Source organism: Scyliorhinus torazame, chromosome 7, assembly GCF_047496885.1.
Source record: "Scyliorhinus torazame isolate Kashiwa2021f chromosome 7, sScyTor2.1, whole genome shotgun sequence".
Taxonomy (NCBI): Eukaryota; Metazoa; Chordata; class Chondrichthyes; order Carcharhiniformes; family Scyliorhinidae; genus Scyliorhinus; species Scyliorhinus torazame.
This window is the reverse complement of record NC_092713.1, coordinates 94,295,972-94,312,893: the sequence shown is the minus strand read 5'-3', so window position 1 is coordinate 94,312,893 and position 16,922 is coordinate 94,295,972. Positions and strand designations below refer to the sequence as shown.

Sequence of the window (16,922 nt, the reverse complement as noted above, 5' to 3'; positions counted from 1 at the left end):
CGTCTCCATCAAGGACGGTCACCTCAGCACTTCGCTTTACCGCAAACCCACGGATAACCTCATGATGCTCCACTTCTCCAGCTTCCACCCTAAACACATTAAAGAAGCCATCCCCTATGGACAAGCGCTCCGTATACACAGGATCTGCTCAGACGAGGAGGAGCGTAACAGACATCTTACAGACGTTGAAAGATGCCCTTGTACGAATGAGATATGGCACTCGACTCATCGATCGACAGTTCCAACGCGCCACAGCGAAAAACCGGACCGACCTCCCCAGAAGACAAACATGGGACACAACCGACCGAATACCCTTCGTCGTCCAGTATTTCCCCGGAGCGGAGAAACTACGTCATCTTCTTCACAGCCTTCAACACGTCATTGATGACGATGAACATCTTGCCAAGGTCATCCCCACACCCCCACTACTTGCCTTCAAACAACCGCGCAACCTCAAACGAACCATTGTTTGCAGCAAACTACCCAGTCTTCAGAACAGTGACCACGACACCACACAACCCTGTCATGGTAATCTCTGCAAGACGTGCCAGATCATCGACATGGATACCACTATTACACGTGAGAACACCACCCACCAGGTACGCGGTACATACTCGTGTGACTCGGCCAACGTTGTCTACCTCATACGCTGCAGGAAAGGATGTCCCGAAGCGTGGTACATTGGCGAGACCATGCAGACGCTGCGACAACGAATGAACGGACATCGCGCAACAATCACCAGGCAGGAATGTTCCCTTCCAGTTGGGGAACACTTCAGCAGTCAAGGGCATTCAGCCTCTGATCTCCGGGTAAGCGTTCTCCAAGGCGGCCTTCAGGACCCGCGACAACGCAGAATCGCCGAGCAGAAACTTATAGCCAAGTTCCGCACACATGAGTGCGGCCTCAACCGGGACCTGGGATTCATGTCACATTACATTCATCCCCCACCATCTGGCCTGCGAAATCCTACCAACTGTCCTGGCTTGAGACAATTCACACCTCTTTAACCTGGGGTTACCCCATCTCTGGATCTGTAAAGATTTAATCACCTGCTAATGCTCGCATTCCTAGCATTGTTTGGCATCTTTGAATTTGTCTATATATGTTTTTCTGGAACAGACCTCTTCATTCACCTGAGGAAGGAGCAGCGCTCCGAAAGCTAGTGACATCGAAACAAACCTGTTGGACTTTAACCTGGTGTTGTAAGACTTCGTACTTAGTAATAATCATCCTCAAATCAGTAGATACATGATGACAAGGGGAAGAGCGTCCTTGGCATATGTGTCCAAAAATTGTTGACTGTGTCAGTGCAGGTTGAGAGGGTGGTTAATGAGGCTTTAGGGATTTCAGGTGGCGGCTATTAAGGAGTAAGTCGCACATTTGGTGGCTCTCGCTCTGGTCGGACTTTTGGACCTTTCCCCTGTTTTTCGACCGGACTTGAATTGTAAAACGGATGTTAGTGGCAATTGTTTACTGAATTCCCACTTCGGTGCATGGAGAGAAGGACTAGAAGTGTTCGTAAGGGCAGAAACAAAATGTTAGAGAAGGCTTGGGCTGCAGCTGCAACAGAAGACAGCATGGCGGAGGTTCGGACTTCTGGCTTGTCGACCCAGCAGTCTATGGAGCAGCTGATGCAAGTCATTCAGGAAAGCTTTGCTGCACAGAAACGGGACTGCTTGGACCTGAAAAAAGAGTCGATTGAACGGTTGGAGCAGAGATTGAACTCCCAGGATCGGGCGATCGAGAAGGCGCTGGCTGAGCAGGAGGAACATCAGACTGCGGTGGAGCTGGAGGTGGGGATGCTGAGGGACCAGCAGAAGAAGCTCCTGGAGAATGTGGAGGACCTAGAAAATAGGTCCTGCCGGCAGAACCTAAGAATCGTCGGGCTCCCGGAGGGGTCCAAAGGAACGGACGCTGGGGCATACATCGCAGACGTGTTTGTGAAGCTGCTGGAGGATGGGGCATTCTCCCGGCCCTTGGAGGTGGCGAGGGCTCACAGAGCACTCGCGAGGAAGCTGCGAATGGGAGACCCCCCAAGGGCAATGGTAGTGGGATTCCACAGGTTCTCGGATAAGGAGCGCATTCTACAGTGGGCCAAGCTGACACGGAGCTGTAAATGGGACAATAGCATCCTGCGGGTTTACAGGACCTGAGTGTAGAGGTGGTCAGGAGGAGAGCAGGCTTCAACCAGATCAGGTCGATCCTTTTTAAGAAAAAGGTGAAGTTTGGTCTATTATACCCAGCCCGTCTCTGGGTCACGCATGAGGATCAACACTTCTACTTTGAGTCGTCTGAGGACGCGTTGGACTTTACGAAAAAGAAAGGGCTGGTGATGGATTGAGAACATTTGAACTTGGCTGCAACATTCATGTTTTTGTTTTTTCTTTTTGTTTCTCTGTTTTTGTAAAAGGTTTCTCGTTTCATGGAAGATGCTTGTGATGCCTTTTGCATTTATTTGGAACCAGCGGTAGAGCTGAGAGAGTTAAGGTTTTCATTTGCACTGTTGGGGGATGGAGGTGTGCTTGTTTTGATCTTAGTGTTTTTACTGTTGGGCAATTGTGTGGGGATTGTTTGATGTTGGAGTTTGTTTGTATGAGCGGGGGTTGGGGGGGAATCAATAGGTGGAGTGGGAGCAATAGGCTGGAGACGGGTGGGGAGGGAACAATAGGTGGTAGACTATCTGGTGCCGGGGATGGGGGCCACCAAGCTAGCTGGGCGAGCTAGCTCTTGGTAGCGCAGTGAGGTGTGTGCATATGTTTGGTTTAGTTAAGGGGTTGGGTTACAGGGTGTTGTTACTAGAGGGGGGAGGGGGGGTGAATGTTCTGCTGACGAGGGAGGGACTTGGGCTGAGGGACAGAAAGGAGGTTGGGGGTGGGGGGCTGCCTGGGGATGGACCGGTGGAGGTGCAGAGCACAGGCTGGAGGCGGGCCTAAAAGGGGGGATGGCTGATCGGTGGAGGGGGGGGGGTCAATGAGCCCCCTAACTAGGCTGATCACCTGGAATATTCGAGGGTTAAATGGGCCGTTCAAAAGGGCACGTGTGTTCGTGCACCTTAGGGGATTGAAGGTGGATGTGGGAATGTTGCAGGAGACGCACCTTAGAGTTACGGACCAGGTTAGACTGAGGAAAGGCTGGGTCAGTCAGATCTTTCACTCGGGACTAGGTACAAAGACTAGAGGGGTCGCGATCCTGATCAATAAGCGGGTGGTGTTTGAGGCGGGTAGAGCTTGAGGCGGGTAGAATAGTCTTGGACGTGGGAGGTCGGTACATTATGGTCAATGGGAAGCTAGAGGGGGTGCAGGTGGTCTTAGTAAATGTGTATGCGCCAAATTGGGATGTTGTGGAGTTTATAAAGAGGATGCTGGCGAAGATACCAGACCTGGACTCGCACAGGTTGGTCATTGGAGGGGACTTCAACACCGTTATAGACCCTGGCTTGGACCGGTCAAGCTTGAAAACGGGCAGGGTGCCAGCAATGGCAAAGGAACTAAGAGGGTTCATGGAGCTGTTTTGAGGGGTGGATTTGGAGATTTGGGCAGCCGAGGGTGAAGGAGTTCTCCTTCTACTCACACGTGCATAAAGTGTACTCCCGGATTGATTTCTTTATTTTGAGCAGGGCCTTACTGGCAGGGGTGGTGGACACTGGGTACTCGACGATTACAATCTCAGACCATGCTCCGCACTGGGTTGACCTGCAGGTTAGTAAAGACAGTAACCAGCGCCCAAACTGGAGGTTAGATGTGGGACTTTTGGCTGACGAAGGGGTGTGCGAGCGGCTGAGGAAATGTATTCAGAACTACCTGCAGGTCAACGACACGGGGGAAATTTCAGCAGCGATGGTCTGGAAGCACTGAAGGCGGTGGTCAGGGGGGAGCTGATCTTGATCCGGGCCCATAGGGGAAGGTGGACAGGGCAGAGACAGACCGACTGGTAAAGGAGATACTACAGATCGATAGGAGGTATGCGGAGACCCCAGTGGCAGGGCTTTAAAGGGTATGGCAGAGGTTACAGGTGGAGTTTAGCTTGCTGACCACAGGGAGGGTGGTGGAGCAGCTGAGAAAGGTGAGATGGGCGATCTATGAACATGGAGAGAAGGCCGGCAGAATGCTTGCACAGCAGCTTAGGAAGAGGGAGGCAGATATGGAAAGTAATGGACGGAGATGGGAACCTGGTTGGTGATTCAGCAGGGGTGAATAAGGCGTTTAGGGATTTCTACAGCAAGCTGTACAGGTCGGAACCCCCTATGGGGATGAGGCACCTCTTGGAGGGGCTGAATTTCCCAAAGGTGGATGGGGAGCGGGTAGAAGGGCTGGGGGCCCCAATTGGGCTGGGGGCCCCAATTGGGCTGGGGGCCCCAATTGGGCTGGGGGCCCCAATTGGGCTGGGGGCCCCAATTGGGCTGGGGGCCCCAATTGGGCTGGGGGCCCCAATCGGGCTGGAGGAGATAGTGGAGGGCTTGAAGGCTATGCAGGCGGCTGGAGGAGATAGTGGAGGGCTTGAAGGCTATGCAGGCGGCTGGAGGAGATAGTGGAGGGCTTGAAGGCTATGCAGGCGGGTAAGGCCCCGGGTCCGGAGGGGTGCCCAGTGGAGTTTTATAATACGTTCTCGGTGATATTGGGGCCGGTATTGTTGAGGGTGTTCAAATGAGGCAAGGGAAAGAGGGGTGCTGCCCCCGACGATGTCACAGACAACGATTACGCTGATTCTTAAGTGGGACAAGAACCCGGAGCTGGGTGGGTCGTACAGGCCGATCTCCCTGTTGAATGTAGATGCCAAGTTCCTGGCCAAAATCTTGTCCTCCAGGATTGAGGATTGTGTTCCGGACGTTATTGGGGAGGACCAGACGAGGTTTCTTCAGGGCAGGCAGTTGATGGCCATTGTAAGAAGGCTGTTAAATGTGATCATGATGCCCCCGGAAGGTAGGGAGGTGGAGGTAGTGATCGCAATGGATGCAGAAAAGGCTTTTGATCGGGTAGAATGGGACTGTCTGTGGGAGATACTGGGACGGTTCGGATTCGGGCGGGGCTTTATTGACTGGGTCAGGTTACTGTATCAGGCTCCTGTGGCAAGTGTACGGACGAATCGGACAACATCGGACTATTTTAGACTGCACCGGGGGACGAGGCAGGGATGCCCCCTCTCCCCACTGTTGTTTGCGCTGGCTATAGCGCCGTTGACAATTGCTCAGATCCTCGAGGGGCTGGAGATGACTGATCGGGGGGGGGGGGTGCGTGTGCACAGGGTTTCGCTCTATGCGGATGACTTGCTTCTGTACGTTTCGGACCCAATAGAGGGGATGGAAGAAATCATGAGGACTCTCGGGGAATTTGGCCGGTTTTTGGGGTATAAGCTTAATATGGGAAAGAGTGAGATGTTTGTGGTCCAGGCGAGAGGACAGGAGAGGCGACTGGGAGAGCTGCTGCTTGTCATAATATACACACAAATATATGATGGAGCACAGACAGACAGTGAGTGACACAAAGGATGACCAATGAACATATAGAACACAGCAGCCAATCACCAGACAGGGGACAGCCACTATATAACCAGGGGGCACTAGTTTTCCCGCTCTCCGGAGATGCAGCCTCTGAGACAGTCAGAACCTGTGAGCAACAACTAGAACATCCACCATGTGGTAGTAAGATAGTCTGGTCAGGTTAGCCTCTGGTCTCCAGTCAAGTCAGAAGAGTTTAATAAAATAGAGTTGCATTTCTTCAAGTGTTGGAAGCCTGTCTCTCTCTCTCTGCTACAGTAAACGCAGTCCTCGCAGACCCAGCTTACCCAACACATCACCGCTTAGTAAAGGGAAGCTTTAGGTACCTAGGCATTCAAGTGGCGCGGGAATTGGAATGGCTGCATAAATTTCATCTGGCCCGGCTGGGTGGACCAAATGAAGAACGATTTTCGGAGATGGGTCGTGCTTCCATTGTCGCTGGGAGGGTGCAAACAGTGAAGATGACGGTCCTCCCGAGATTCCAATTGTATTTCCGTATCTCCCCATCTTTATTCCACAGTCCTTTTTTTTTAAAATATGTTTTTATTAAGAATTTTTCAACAATATTTTCCACCTTACAAACAAAACCAACCCCCCCCCCCCCCCCCCCCCCCCCCCCCCCGTAACAAAGAAAAGAAAGAACGCTTGCCTGGCAAGACATGAACATGGCAAGTCAATAAGATACAGAACTTTGTACATTGGATTTTTCCCGTACATGTCAGTTTCCGGATCATTCATGTGTTTTCTTGCTCAAATGCCCCCCAGAGAAACCCTCCTTCCCCCTTTATCCTCTCCAACTTGATAAACCCTGCCATATCATTTATCCAGGCCTCCACGCTGGGGGGCTTCGCCTCCTTCCACATTAGCAAGATCCTTCGACGGGCTACTAGGGACGCAAAGGCCAGAATGCCGCCCTCTTTCGCCTCCTGCACTCACGGCTCGTCCACTACTCCAAATAGTGCTAGCCCCCAGCTTGGCTTGACTCGGACTTTCACCACCTGAGATATTGCTCCCGCCACTCCTCTCCAGAACCCCTCCAGTGCCGGGCATGACCAAAACATATGGACGTGGTTCGCCGGGCTCCCTGAGCACCTCCCACATCTGTCCTCCACCCTAAAGAACCTACTCAGCCTCGCCCCCGTCATATGCGCTCTATGAACCACCTTAAATTGTATCAGGCTAAGCCTGGCACACAAAGAGGAATTAACCCTACTTAGGGCATCAGCCCATAGCCCCTCCTCAATCTCCTCCCCCAACTCCTCTTCCCATTTACCCTTCAGCTCCTCTACCAAAGCCTTCCCCTCTTCTTTCACCTCCTGGCATATCGCCGACACCTTGCCCTCTCCGACCCATACGCACAAAATCACCCTGTCTTGAACCCCCTGTGCCGGGAGTAGTGGAAATTCCTTCACCTGCCGCCTCACAAACGCCCTCACTTGCATGTACCTGAAAGCGTTTCCCGGGGGTAGCCCAAACTTCTCCTCCAGCGCCCCTAAGCTCGCAAACGTCCCGTCAATAAACAGGTCCCCCATTCTTCTAATCCCTGCCCGATGCCAACTCTGAAACCCCCCGTCCAGCCTTCCTGGGACAAACCGATGGTTGTCTCTGATTGGCGCCGCGGTCCTTTTTTAAGCGGGTCAACAGTGATAGCGGGCTTCGTCTGGGGGGGGCAAGACCCCGCGAGTAAGGAAGGTAATGCTTGAGCGGAGTCTGGGAGAGGGCGGGCTGGCACGGCCAAATTTTAGCAACTATTACTGGGCGGCTAATGTAGCCATGATCAGGAAGTGGGTGGTGGTGGAGAGGTCGGTATGGGTGCATATGGAGGCGGCTTCATGTAAGGGCACTGGTTTGGGAGCGTTGGTAACTGCGCCTCTGCCGATCGCGTTGGCACGGTACTCCACCAGTACAGTGGTGGTGGCGGCTCTGAGAGTTTGGGGCCAGTGGAGGCGGCATGTGGGAGCATCGGTCTGGGCCCCAATCTGTGATAATCACCGGTTTGCCCCGGGGAGTATGGATGGGGGGTTCCAGATATGGCGGAGAGCAGGGATTGAGAGGATGGGGGATATGTTCATAGAGGGGAGCTTTCCAGGTATGAGGGCATTGGAGGAAAGATTTGGGTTGGCGAGGGGAAACAGATTCCGGTAGCTGCAGGTGCGGGACTTCCTTCGTAAACGGGTGTCAACCTTCCCGCTCCTACCGCTGAGGGGGATTCAGGACAGGGTAGTTTCCATAGGGTGGGTGGGAGAAGGGAGCGTCTCGGACATTTATAAGGAGCTTCTGGGGTCGGAGGAGAAGCAGACCGAGGAGCTGAAGCCCAAGTGGGAGGAGGAGCTGGGAGGTGAGATGGAGAATGGTCCATGGGCAGACGCGTTGAGTAGAGTCAACACGTCTGCCACATGTGCCAGGCTCAGCCTGATACAATTTAAGGTCGTTCACCGGGCTCACATGACAGTGGCCCGGATGAGCAGATTCTTTGGGGTGGAGGACAGGTGTGCAAAATGTGCGGGAGGACCAGCGAACCATGTCCACATGTTTTGGAATGTCCAAAGCTTAGGGTATTTTGGCATCACGGTGTTAAAAACAAGGGTGGCGCTGAGTCCAGAGGTGGCGATTTTCGGGGTGTCGGAAAACCCGGGAAACCAGGAGGAGAAAGAGGCAGACGTTCTGGCCTTTGCTTCCCTGGTGGCCCGGAGACGGATACTATTAGCTTGGAGGGTCTCATAGCCCCCGAAGTCGGAGACCTGGCTATCGGACATGGCTAGCTTTCTCTGTTTGGAGAAAATCAAGTTCGCCTTGAGAGGGTCACTGTTTCGGTTTACCCGGAGGTGGCAGCCGTTCGTCGACTTCTATGTTTATGGTTTCATGTATATTGTTGATTTTGTTGTTGTCACTATACCAAAAATACCTCAATAAAATGTTTATTAAAAAAAAAAAATTAGGCTTTCACGATACAAAAGCAAATAAATGATTGTGAACCTTTCCAACACACTACTTTTGCCTCAACTGTGCCCAACACTGTGCACCAAATTTAGGAAGGATGCGAAGGATTTAGGTGCAGAAAAGAATGACAAGAATGGTTCCAGAAATCAGAGACTCCTTTTACATGGATTGATTGATGAAGCTGAGACTGCTCTTCCTCGTCTTATAAAAGAGAAGATCGAAAGGAGATTTGCAAAATCAGGAGGGGGCTAGAAAGAGTCAATAAAGGGAAATTGTTTTTGTTGACAGAAGGCTAGAGAACCAGGAGACACAGATTTAATATGATTGATAAAAGGATCAGAGGACATGAGGGAAAGCTTTTTAGAGTGTGTGGTTAGGATCTGGATTGTACTGCCTGGAGGTGGCTTCAAATTTCAAAAAGAAATTGGATAATTAGTTGAAGAGAAAAGATTTGCCGGGCTACAGGGAAATGGTGAGGGGAGTGGATGAGGCTAGCTGAGTTGTCCTTGCAGAGATCTGGGGCGGGATTCTCTGACCCCCCGCTGGGGGGTAAATAGGCAGGGCCGGCGTGAATCCCGCCCCGCCGCTCCGACACTGGCTGTCGAATTCTCCGGCGCCAGTTTTCGGGCGGGGGCGGGGATCGCGCTGGTCGGGGGCAGTTGGCAGTGCCCCCCCGGAGATTCTCTGGGTACCGATGGGCCGAGTGGCCACCTGTTTTCGGCCAGTCCTGCCGGCGTGAAATAGACAAGGTCCATACCGGCGGGACCTGGCTTGGAGGGCGGTTAGCGGGGTCCTCGAGCGGGGCGCAGGGGGATCCGGCCCTGAGGGGGCCCCCACGGTGGCCTGCCCCGCGATTGGGGCCCACCGATCTGCGGGCGGGTCTGTGTTGTGAGGGCACTCTTTCCCTCCGCACCTCTGTAAGGCTCCACGATGGCCGGCGCGGAGAAGAAACCCTCTGCGCAGGAAACACGCCAGCGGTTCTGCCCAGGTGCCAACTCAGCCCTTCGCTGCCGGTTGGCGTGGCGCCAATCCCGCCAGCGCCAGCGTAACCTCCAGAAGTCTAGTTATGCGAACTGCAAATTAGTAAGTTCCAGCAGTCCCTTGGATATGGAGGCAGCCACAGGGGTTGTTGGATGTAGAGGTGGGCTGTGTGAAAGGCTGGCCTTGGAGCTGAAAGACTCGGTAAGGAAAGGAATAAAGCAGCCCCCTAAGCTCTTGCACTCTACACCCCCTCATCTGGCACATGCCCCATGCAGGCTGACTCATGACCCCCACCCAACCTGCATGCCCCTCTTGCCCTCTATGCCATTCTGTGCCCCTCTACCGAGCCCCTATGCCAACAGTGCAAACACATGCCTACCCCTGCCCCACCCATCACCTTTTGCCCTTGCATCCTTCATGCCAACTTGCCTAGTAGTCACCCGAGGGAAAACCTCAGGCGCCAAGCTGAGATTAAATAAAGTTAAGTATCTATTACAATTTCACTATTTAAAAAATATTCTCATTGATAAAGCCTCATTTAACTTCTTTCAATTATTCAATTCTTTATAAAAGCAAACATTTAATTCACTACTTAATCCCTTATTTAAAAAAGAGCATTTGTTTTCATAGCCCCACATTGTGATAATGATAGATTATTAAATCAGTCATGCAGGCCAAATCCTTAATGATCATCTTATGTCAACAGACAGAGTGAAATAGCAAGCACAGATTTATTTCAAATTGCCAACCTTTTTCTTTAAGATTTAAATATGTTGACAGTTCTAACATGATTTACATGCCTTGACAGTTCCAATTAGTTTATCCACTTTTTATACACAATCAAAGGGCGCTTTGTGTCTCCAAAAGGGGTCACTGGATCTATCCAAAAGGGTCTGTTACCTCTTCAAAATGGTACCCTACCTTTCCAAAGTACTCCATTAAATTTAGACCATCTTCTGAAAGGTGTAAAGCCCATGAGTCCTATTTCAGGTGACAAAAGTCACTCGTATATATGCAGCTGTCTCCATGAACCACGGGTGTGCAGAGTGCAACCTGCCCCCGTTTCTCCCCCCCCCCCCCCCATGGTGAAACTGGTGGGTACTAGTTCAGGTGTTGACTTACGGAATCGGGGTTCTGGCTCTATTTTGGTTAAACTGGAGACCCACTCCTCCCCACAAATATTCAGGCCTCCAACTCAACAAAGGAACAATTTTAATGTTTCCAGGATTCTAAACAAGGATTTGATCATGAAACAAGATTGATAATTAGGAAATTTTGATTTCTGTGGCGATAGATGTTGAAATTATAATGGGCAGATTTCAAGGAAATAAGAGTTTATTGCTCGAGTAATATTGAGCCCATCAGATATAAATCTGCCTTTGCAACTCCGGAGAAAACTATATGACTATAAAAAAGTCACAAGACCAGGCTCTTGACAAAAGTTGTATTCCTATTCTTAGACCCGATAAATTGGTAAAAATCTTGATAGGACGACAGTTTTGTCATGCATGACAGAGTCATTTCTGGGGAGAATTTCCGTGGGGCTTTCCTGAAGTAACTTCGGCAGAAGGTCAATGGAAACCCTGGAGTAATGGAATAAACACTGTTTATGCTGTCCCTCAATTCACAAGAGGTAAACCTCTGAAAGTCCATCTATAGATTTATTATTGTTCCAACATAATGTCAGCATATACATTCCCTGCAGCCTCAGTATTTGAAGCTGGGACTTCCGGTGACGGGGATGTGCCGAGTAGTCACACATCAGGTGGCTCTCCTCCAGAACACCGCAAAATAGGCACTGGATTTAGCCTGAAAACGCAGACTCATTCAGCTCCTTAATTTACAAAGGCAAAGAAGAAAAGTAGTGCCAGGAAATAGTAGCTTGGTACACGAGGCTAAGCCTCATGCAGCTAAAAGTAGTGCACAGAGCACACCTGACGAGAACCTGGATGAGCAGGTCCTTTCTGAAGGTTGAGGACCAATGTGGACGGTGCCAGGGAGGCCCGGCCAACCACTCCCACATGTTCTGGGCCTGCCCCAGGCGTGTCGGGTTTTGGATGTACAAGGTTGTGGGGGTGAGGGTGGAGCTGCGCCCAAGAGTGGCAGTCTTTGGAGTATCAGACCAACCAGAACTTCATATGGGGAAGAGGGTAGATGCCCTTATATTTGCTTCCCGAATCGAGGGTCGGACGAGGGCTTCCTCAAAGCAGGAGGGCCATTCGTAGGCCTGTTCCAAAGACCTATTCGAAGCCAACAACTGATAGAACGGAGGGGGGAACGCACGGGAGCCAATGTAGTCATTGTAATGCAGGAAATTCAGAGGCAACTTATGCACACCTATGTTGCACAACCAACAATGAGATAAATTATCAGGTTTTATTGATGTTGGCTTATCTTTGGACACCTCAAATATTAATATCACTTTTTTTTGGTTTGTTACTGCAGAGACCCAATACTGGAAAGCATGATTGTTGTGTCACTGTGCACCAATGTGAGTATTCCAATATTTTGTTTGTGTTTGGACAGTAGCCCATAGAGAGAGAGAGACTAAAGAAACAATCCCAAATTGCTTCACAGTTATAAAACTATAGCCATAGTTGTAAAGTAGAGAAATAAAGCAGCCAATTCACGCATGGCAGCATCCCACAAACACCATTGAGATAAACAACCCAGTAATCTGTGTTTAGTAGTTTTGATTGAGTGATAAATATTGGCCAAGATCATTGCCCATTTCTTCAATAGTGCTGGAGGTTGGAGGGGAGGGGGCAACATGGGGGCACAGTGGCTAGCACTGCTGCCTCATGGCGCTGAGGACCCAGGTTCGATCCTGACCCTGGGTCACGGTCTGTGTGGAGTTTGCACACTCTCCCCGTGTTTGCGTGGGTCTCACCCCACAACCCAAAGATATGCAGGCTAGATGGATTGGCCACGCTAATTTGCCCCTTAAGTGGGGGACAAAAATAATTGGGTACTCTAAATTTATTTTTTAAAATAATGCTGTTGGACCTATAATATCACCGAAGGAGAAAGAGGCCTTGGATTAACATATTATCCAAGACAGTATCTCCAACAGTCGAACGGAACCTCAGTATTGCACTGATGTGTCTGCTATTTAAAAAAGCAGTTTCCCATATTGTGTAATGTTCACTGTAGATTACACCTAGAGCCTGGCAGATATTTCAGAGCAGACAGGCCATTTTTACTTTCTGAAGAAGGATGTTGTGGCTACTATTTAATGTAACAGGTAGCACAGTGGTTAGCACTGTTGCTTCACAGCTCCAGGGTCCCAGGTTCGATTTCCGGCTTGGGTCGCTGTGCAGAATCTGCACGTTCTCCCTGTACCTCCCTGGGTTTCCTCTGGGTGCTCCGGTTTCCTCCAACAAGTCCCGAAAGACGTGCTGGTTAGGTGAATTGGACATTCTGAATTCTCCCTCTGTGTACCTGAACAGGTGCTGGAGTGTGGCGACTAGGGTATTTTCACAGTAACTTCATTGCAGTGTTTATGTAAGCCTACTTGTGACAATAAAGATTATAATTATTATTATTATTAAAATCTACTTTTTTCTACAGTTTCCTATTTCTGGCATTAATGGGAAACCAGGAGTTGAAAATGGGAAATGAAGTGTACACCTAGTACCACTCAATGCGATTTTCAACCAGGCTAGCCTTTCCATAGCTGCCAATGCAAATTAGGATTCTATGCTAGCTTGTTCGCAATTCTCAGTACAAATGGGGTTTACAATGATGCCACTGGATTTCTGTTGCTCTCCAATTGCAATCTGCCTGAAATGCATGAGCATTGCCAATTGAGCAGAACTGAGACGCAACTTTGAAAATTGGTTGCTGAAGTCATTGGGTAATGATATTGACATGCTGACATCTTTGCACCTCTTTCAGGGTTAAACACTTGCGTAATTAAGGTAATTCTACTCCGCATCAAACAATGCTCCTTTGCCCAGCATTCGGAAAGGACAATGCCAGTCTGTTATTTCTGCTTCCATCCTCATAGATTCTCCGAGGTAGCTGAGTATACAATTACACTTTGGGCACTAGGAACCAGATTGAGACTACCTCAAACTCATTTTGCATTGGCTGGTGGAGGAACAAAAGGAAAAAACTGAGCATAAGTTTGGAAAATTGTGTGACCAGCAAAGGTGGATCGGCCCTGCAATGTGGAACTAAAACAGTTGAATGATCTCTTTTCAGGAACAGCCTACCGTCCCGGGTTTCTGGATCCCAAGCTTCCCTTGCATTATTTGATGGAGTTTGCTGGAATAGGTTTGTTAATCAAACTAGTCACCATCCTGTTGTGCAAGAACAAGGGAGCCGGTAAGCTCCATTTTAAACCATACTAATTGTGCATATTGATTACTGTGGATTACTGTGATGTAAATCATCTTTGAGCTTGCAGAATCTTGCTCTGGTGAATTGAAGTTATGTTATCTTTTTAGAATTTCCCCTCTGAGTCCTAAGTTGTGCCAAATGTGGGTTCCACAGGCACTGACATCTCCCTGGAATCATATCCATCCTGTCATCTGCATATAATTGGCCTAGACAATGGGCGGAATTTTCCGAAGAAATTACAAGTGTCATTTTTGGCGAGAAAATTGGTGCGATTCCCGTTGGCCGTGGCGGTGCAATCCAGACTGCAATTTTTACGCGCTTTGAAATGTTTTTCTTCCCCGCCTGAAAAATGCGCTGCCTGAGGCTTGAAGCGTCTCGGGGGTCATCTGAGCACTTAAATGAAGGGGGAGCTACGTTTAAATAGCTCCAGAGCACTTGCTCTCATTTAAACCAAGAGGGTGATAGCGAGGAATCCAGCTCCTAGATTTACGGAAGGGGTCCTCAGTCAATTTGCTGGATGCCGTAGAGAAGAGGCAGGCTGCAATACCCACCACCACCATGAGTGAGAGAAGATGCCCGAGCTGAGAATCCTGACTCCGTACGAGGACGGAGCAATGGAGCTTGCAGTGGAGGAGCAGGAGTGGGTCTGTGCTCAGAGCAAAGTTGGCCTGCTAGAGAAAAGTGAGGAGCCACAGCACCCTTATCCAGATGACCAGTCTCAAGTGTAGTCCAAACACTTGACAAAGCCATATACTAAAACCATGTCCCTTGCCTTTCAGCAATGTAAACTGAGGAGCCTGGCCCATCTACCAGCAATTTCCCACCACCCATCTTCAACACCACCTCTGAGGAGGACACGGATAAAGTGTCACAGCTATCACCTGCACCATCGCAGAGACACACCTCAGTGGGCAAACCTAGCAGGCAGGCTTCTGGGTCACTATCTGGTGAGCACCGCACAATTTCTGATACACATCTGGGGAGGCAGAAGCGTCCCAGGGATCGGACAATTGAAGATCTGTCAGATCCCAGGATGCTGCTGTGCCCCAGCCAGGTGTTGTGCCTCTGGACATGTTCATCCTTCAGCTGTTGGAGATGCAATGGCATAGCTGGGAATACCAAGAGACGGTGTCAGCAACACTCCTGCGACTACTAGGCTGAATGGAGGAGTCCCAAAGCCTTCTGTCGCAGGAGATGCTTAGCACCCAGGCCAACACTGCAAGGGTGGTGTCTGCAGTGGAAATCCCAGGACAAGAGGTTAAATCCATGATGGGAGAACTCCAAAGCATAGCTCAGTCCCATGGCTGAGGGCATCAACTGCATGGTGCAGACAATGGTGGGCTTCCAGGAGTGGCAGCGCCAGATGACATTGAGGCTTCTGAAACTCACTCCAGCTGCCCCTCAATCCCATGGAGTAACCCAGATGCTCCTGAGCACCTGGAGATGGAGGATCTGCTGGAGCACAGCTCAGCACCTACCATCCAGGAGACCTGGGGAATGCCCTGTCAATTTGAATCACCTTTACATGAGATGGGCACAACCCGGGCACAGTGAGAAGATCAGGGTGACACGGTAACGCCAGTGCCACCCAAAAGTAGGCCAAGGCCCTTTAGGGTTTGGCTCTCCATAGGATGCCTGCCAGGGTCATCTCTGGCAACAGGGCATGGAAGGCAGCAGGCCGCCTCCACCTCCTGATGTGCATCCTGGAAACACACCCAGACCTAGTGGCAAGGTTTGCAAGTGTAAGAAATTGTTGGGGCACGGGCGGCACGTGGCGAGTGGTTAGCACTGGGACTACAGCGCTGAGGACCTGGGTTCGAATCCCAGCCCTGGGTCACTGTCCGTATGGAGTATGCACATTCTCCCCATGTCTGTGTGGGTTTCATCCCCACAACTCCAAGATGTGCAGAGTAGGTGGATTGGCCACGGCTAAATTGCCCCATAATTGGAAAATAAAATAATTGGGTACTCTAAATTTATATTTAAAAAAAAAAGAAATTGTTGGGGCACAGTGTGGGCATGGGTGAAGTTAGGCACAGGTCGTTAGGGGTCATTATCACTTGTAACATCTGCCCATGTCACTGAATTAAACATTATTTCTCTTCACCACCGTAACGCCTCAAATTCTTTAACCCTCCTCCCAGTGGATAGTGCTTCTCCACGTGAGGACAAAGTTCTTCTCATTGGCCCTCAATGTCAGGCAGACGGTCTGGCCCACTCATTGCAAATGTTTTATTTGCAGTGATAGAACACGGGCATGATTCAGTGAACCCTTAGACCCTCTCCCCTAATCCCCCTCTAGAACTAAGGGACAAAGGAATATAGGGCAGAACTTCATGCGGACATGAGCTGGAAGTCAGTGCGCTGGCAGCAGACAGACATAAGCAACAGCTGAGCAGCTTCACAGGCCATTCCTCACTGTGAGTCGATTCACTCCTGGATTGACGTTGCAGCAGGCACACTCGCCCCAGCAACCTGATGAGTAAGATGTCTGCAGCCTTCATTCGCTGGTCACAGATGGGTCATGATGTCTGAAGGAGGGAGTTTTGCGCTGTCAGACAACATGCTGGTTCCTACTCCATGAAGCAGGAGGCGGTGAGGGTGCTTCGAGTACTCCTGCCCTTGCGCCTCCTCAACCCTGCCTGGCCTCCATTCACTGGATCATCAGCAGCCTCTTCCTCAACTCCCTCTTGAACATCGTCCTCATCTGAGGGCTCGTGCCAACTCCTTCAAGTCTTCCTCATGAAACTCATTGTCCTGCTGCAGAGCCAGGTTACGTAGGACACTGCAGACCCCCACCAGGGTAGCACGGTGGCACTGGTTATCACAGCTGCCTCACAGTGCCAGGGACCCAAGTTCAATTCCGGTCTTGGGTCACTGTCTGTGTGGAGTTTGCACGTTCTCCCAGTGTCTGCATGGTTTTCCTCCAGGTGCTCCAGTTTCCTCCCACAGTCCAAACATGTCGCGATGCCGCCGTTCGACTGGGGTTAGCACAGTAAGAAGTCTTACAACATCAGGTTAATGTCCAGCAGGTTTGTTTGGAATCTAGCTTTCGGATGTGCAAGTTAGGTGGTCTGGCCATGCTAAATTGCCCCTACGTGGGGTTACAAGGATGGGGTGGAAGATTGGGCGTATAGGTAGGGTCCTCCTTCGGATGGTTGAT

The 16,922-nt window shown here is 50.4% G+C and overlaps 1 protein-coding gene across 3 annotated transcripts in view; it reads left to right on the top strand.

The window, feature by feature from the left end:
• Positions 1–16,922, top strand: part of il12rb2 (interleukin 12 receptor, beta 2a) — a 77,743-nt gene that overhangs the window by 15,251 nt on the left and 45,570 nt on the right. For all 3 annotated transcript variants that reach the window (XM_072511081.1, XM_072511079.1, XM_072511080.1), the window contains exons 2-3: positions 11,861–11,906; positions 13,622–13,744. In XM_072511081.1, coding sequence (XP_072367182.1) covers positions 13,675–13,744 — 70 coding nt within the window. In that variant the 5' untranslated portion in view covers positions 11,861–11,906; positions 13,622–13,674. The remainder of the gene's footprint in view (positions 1–11,860; positions 11,907–13,621; positions 13,745–16,922) is intronic.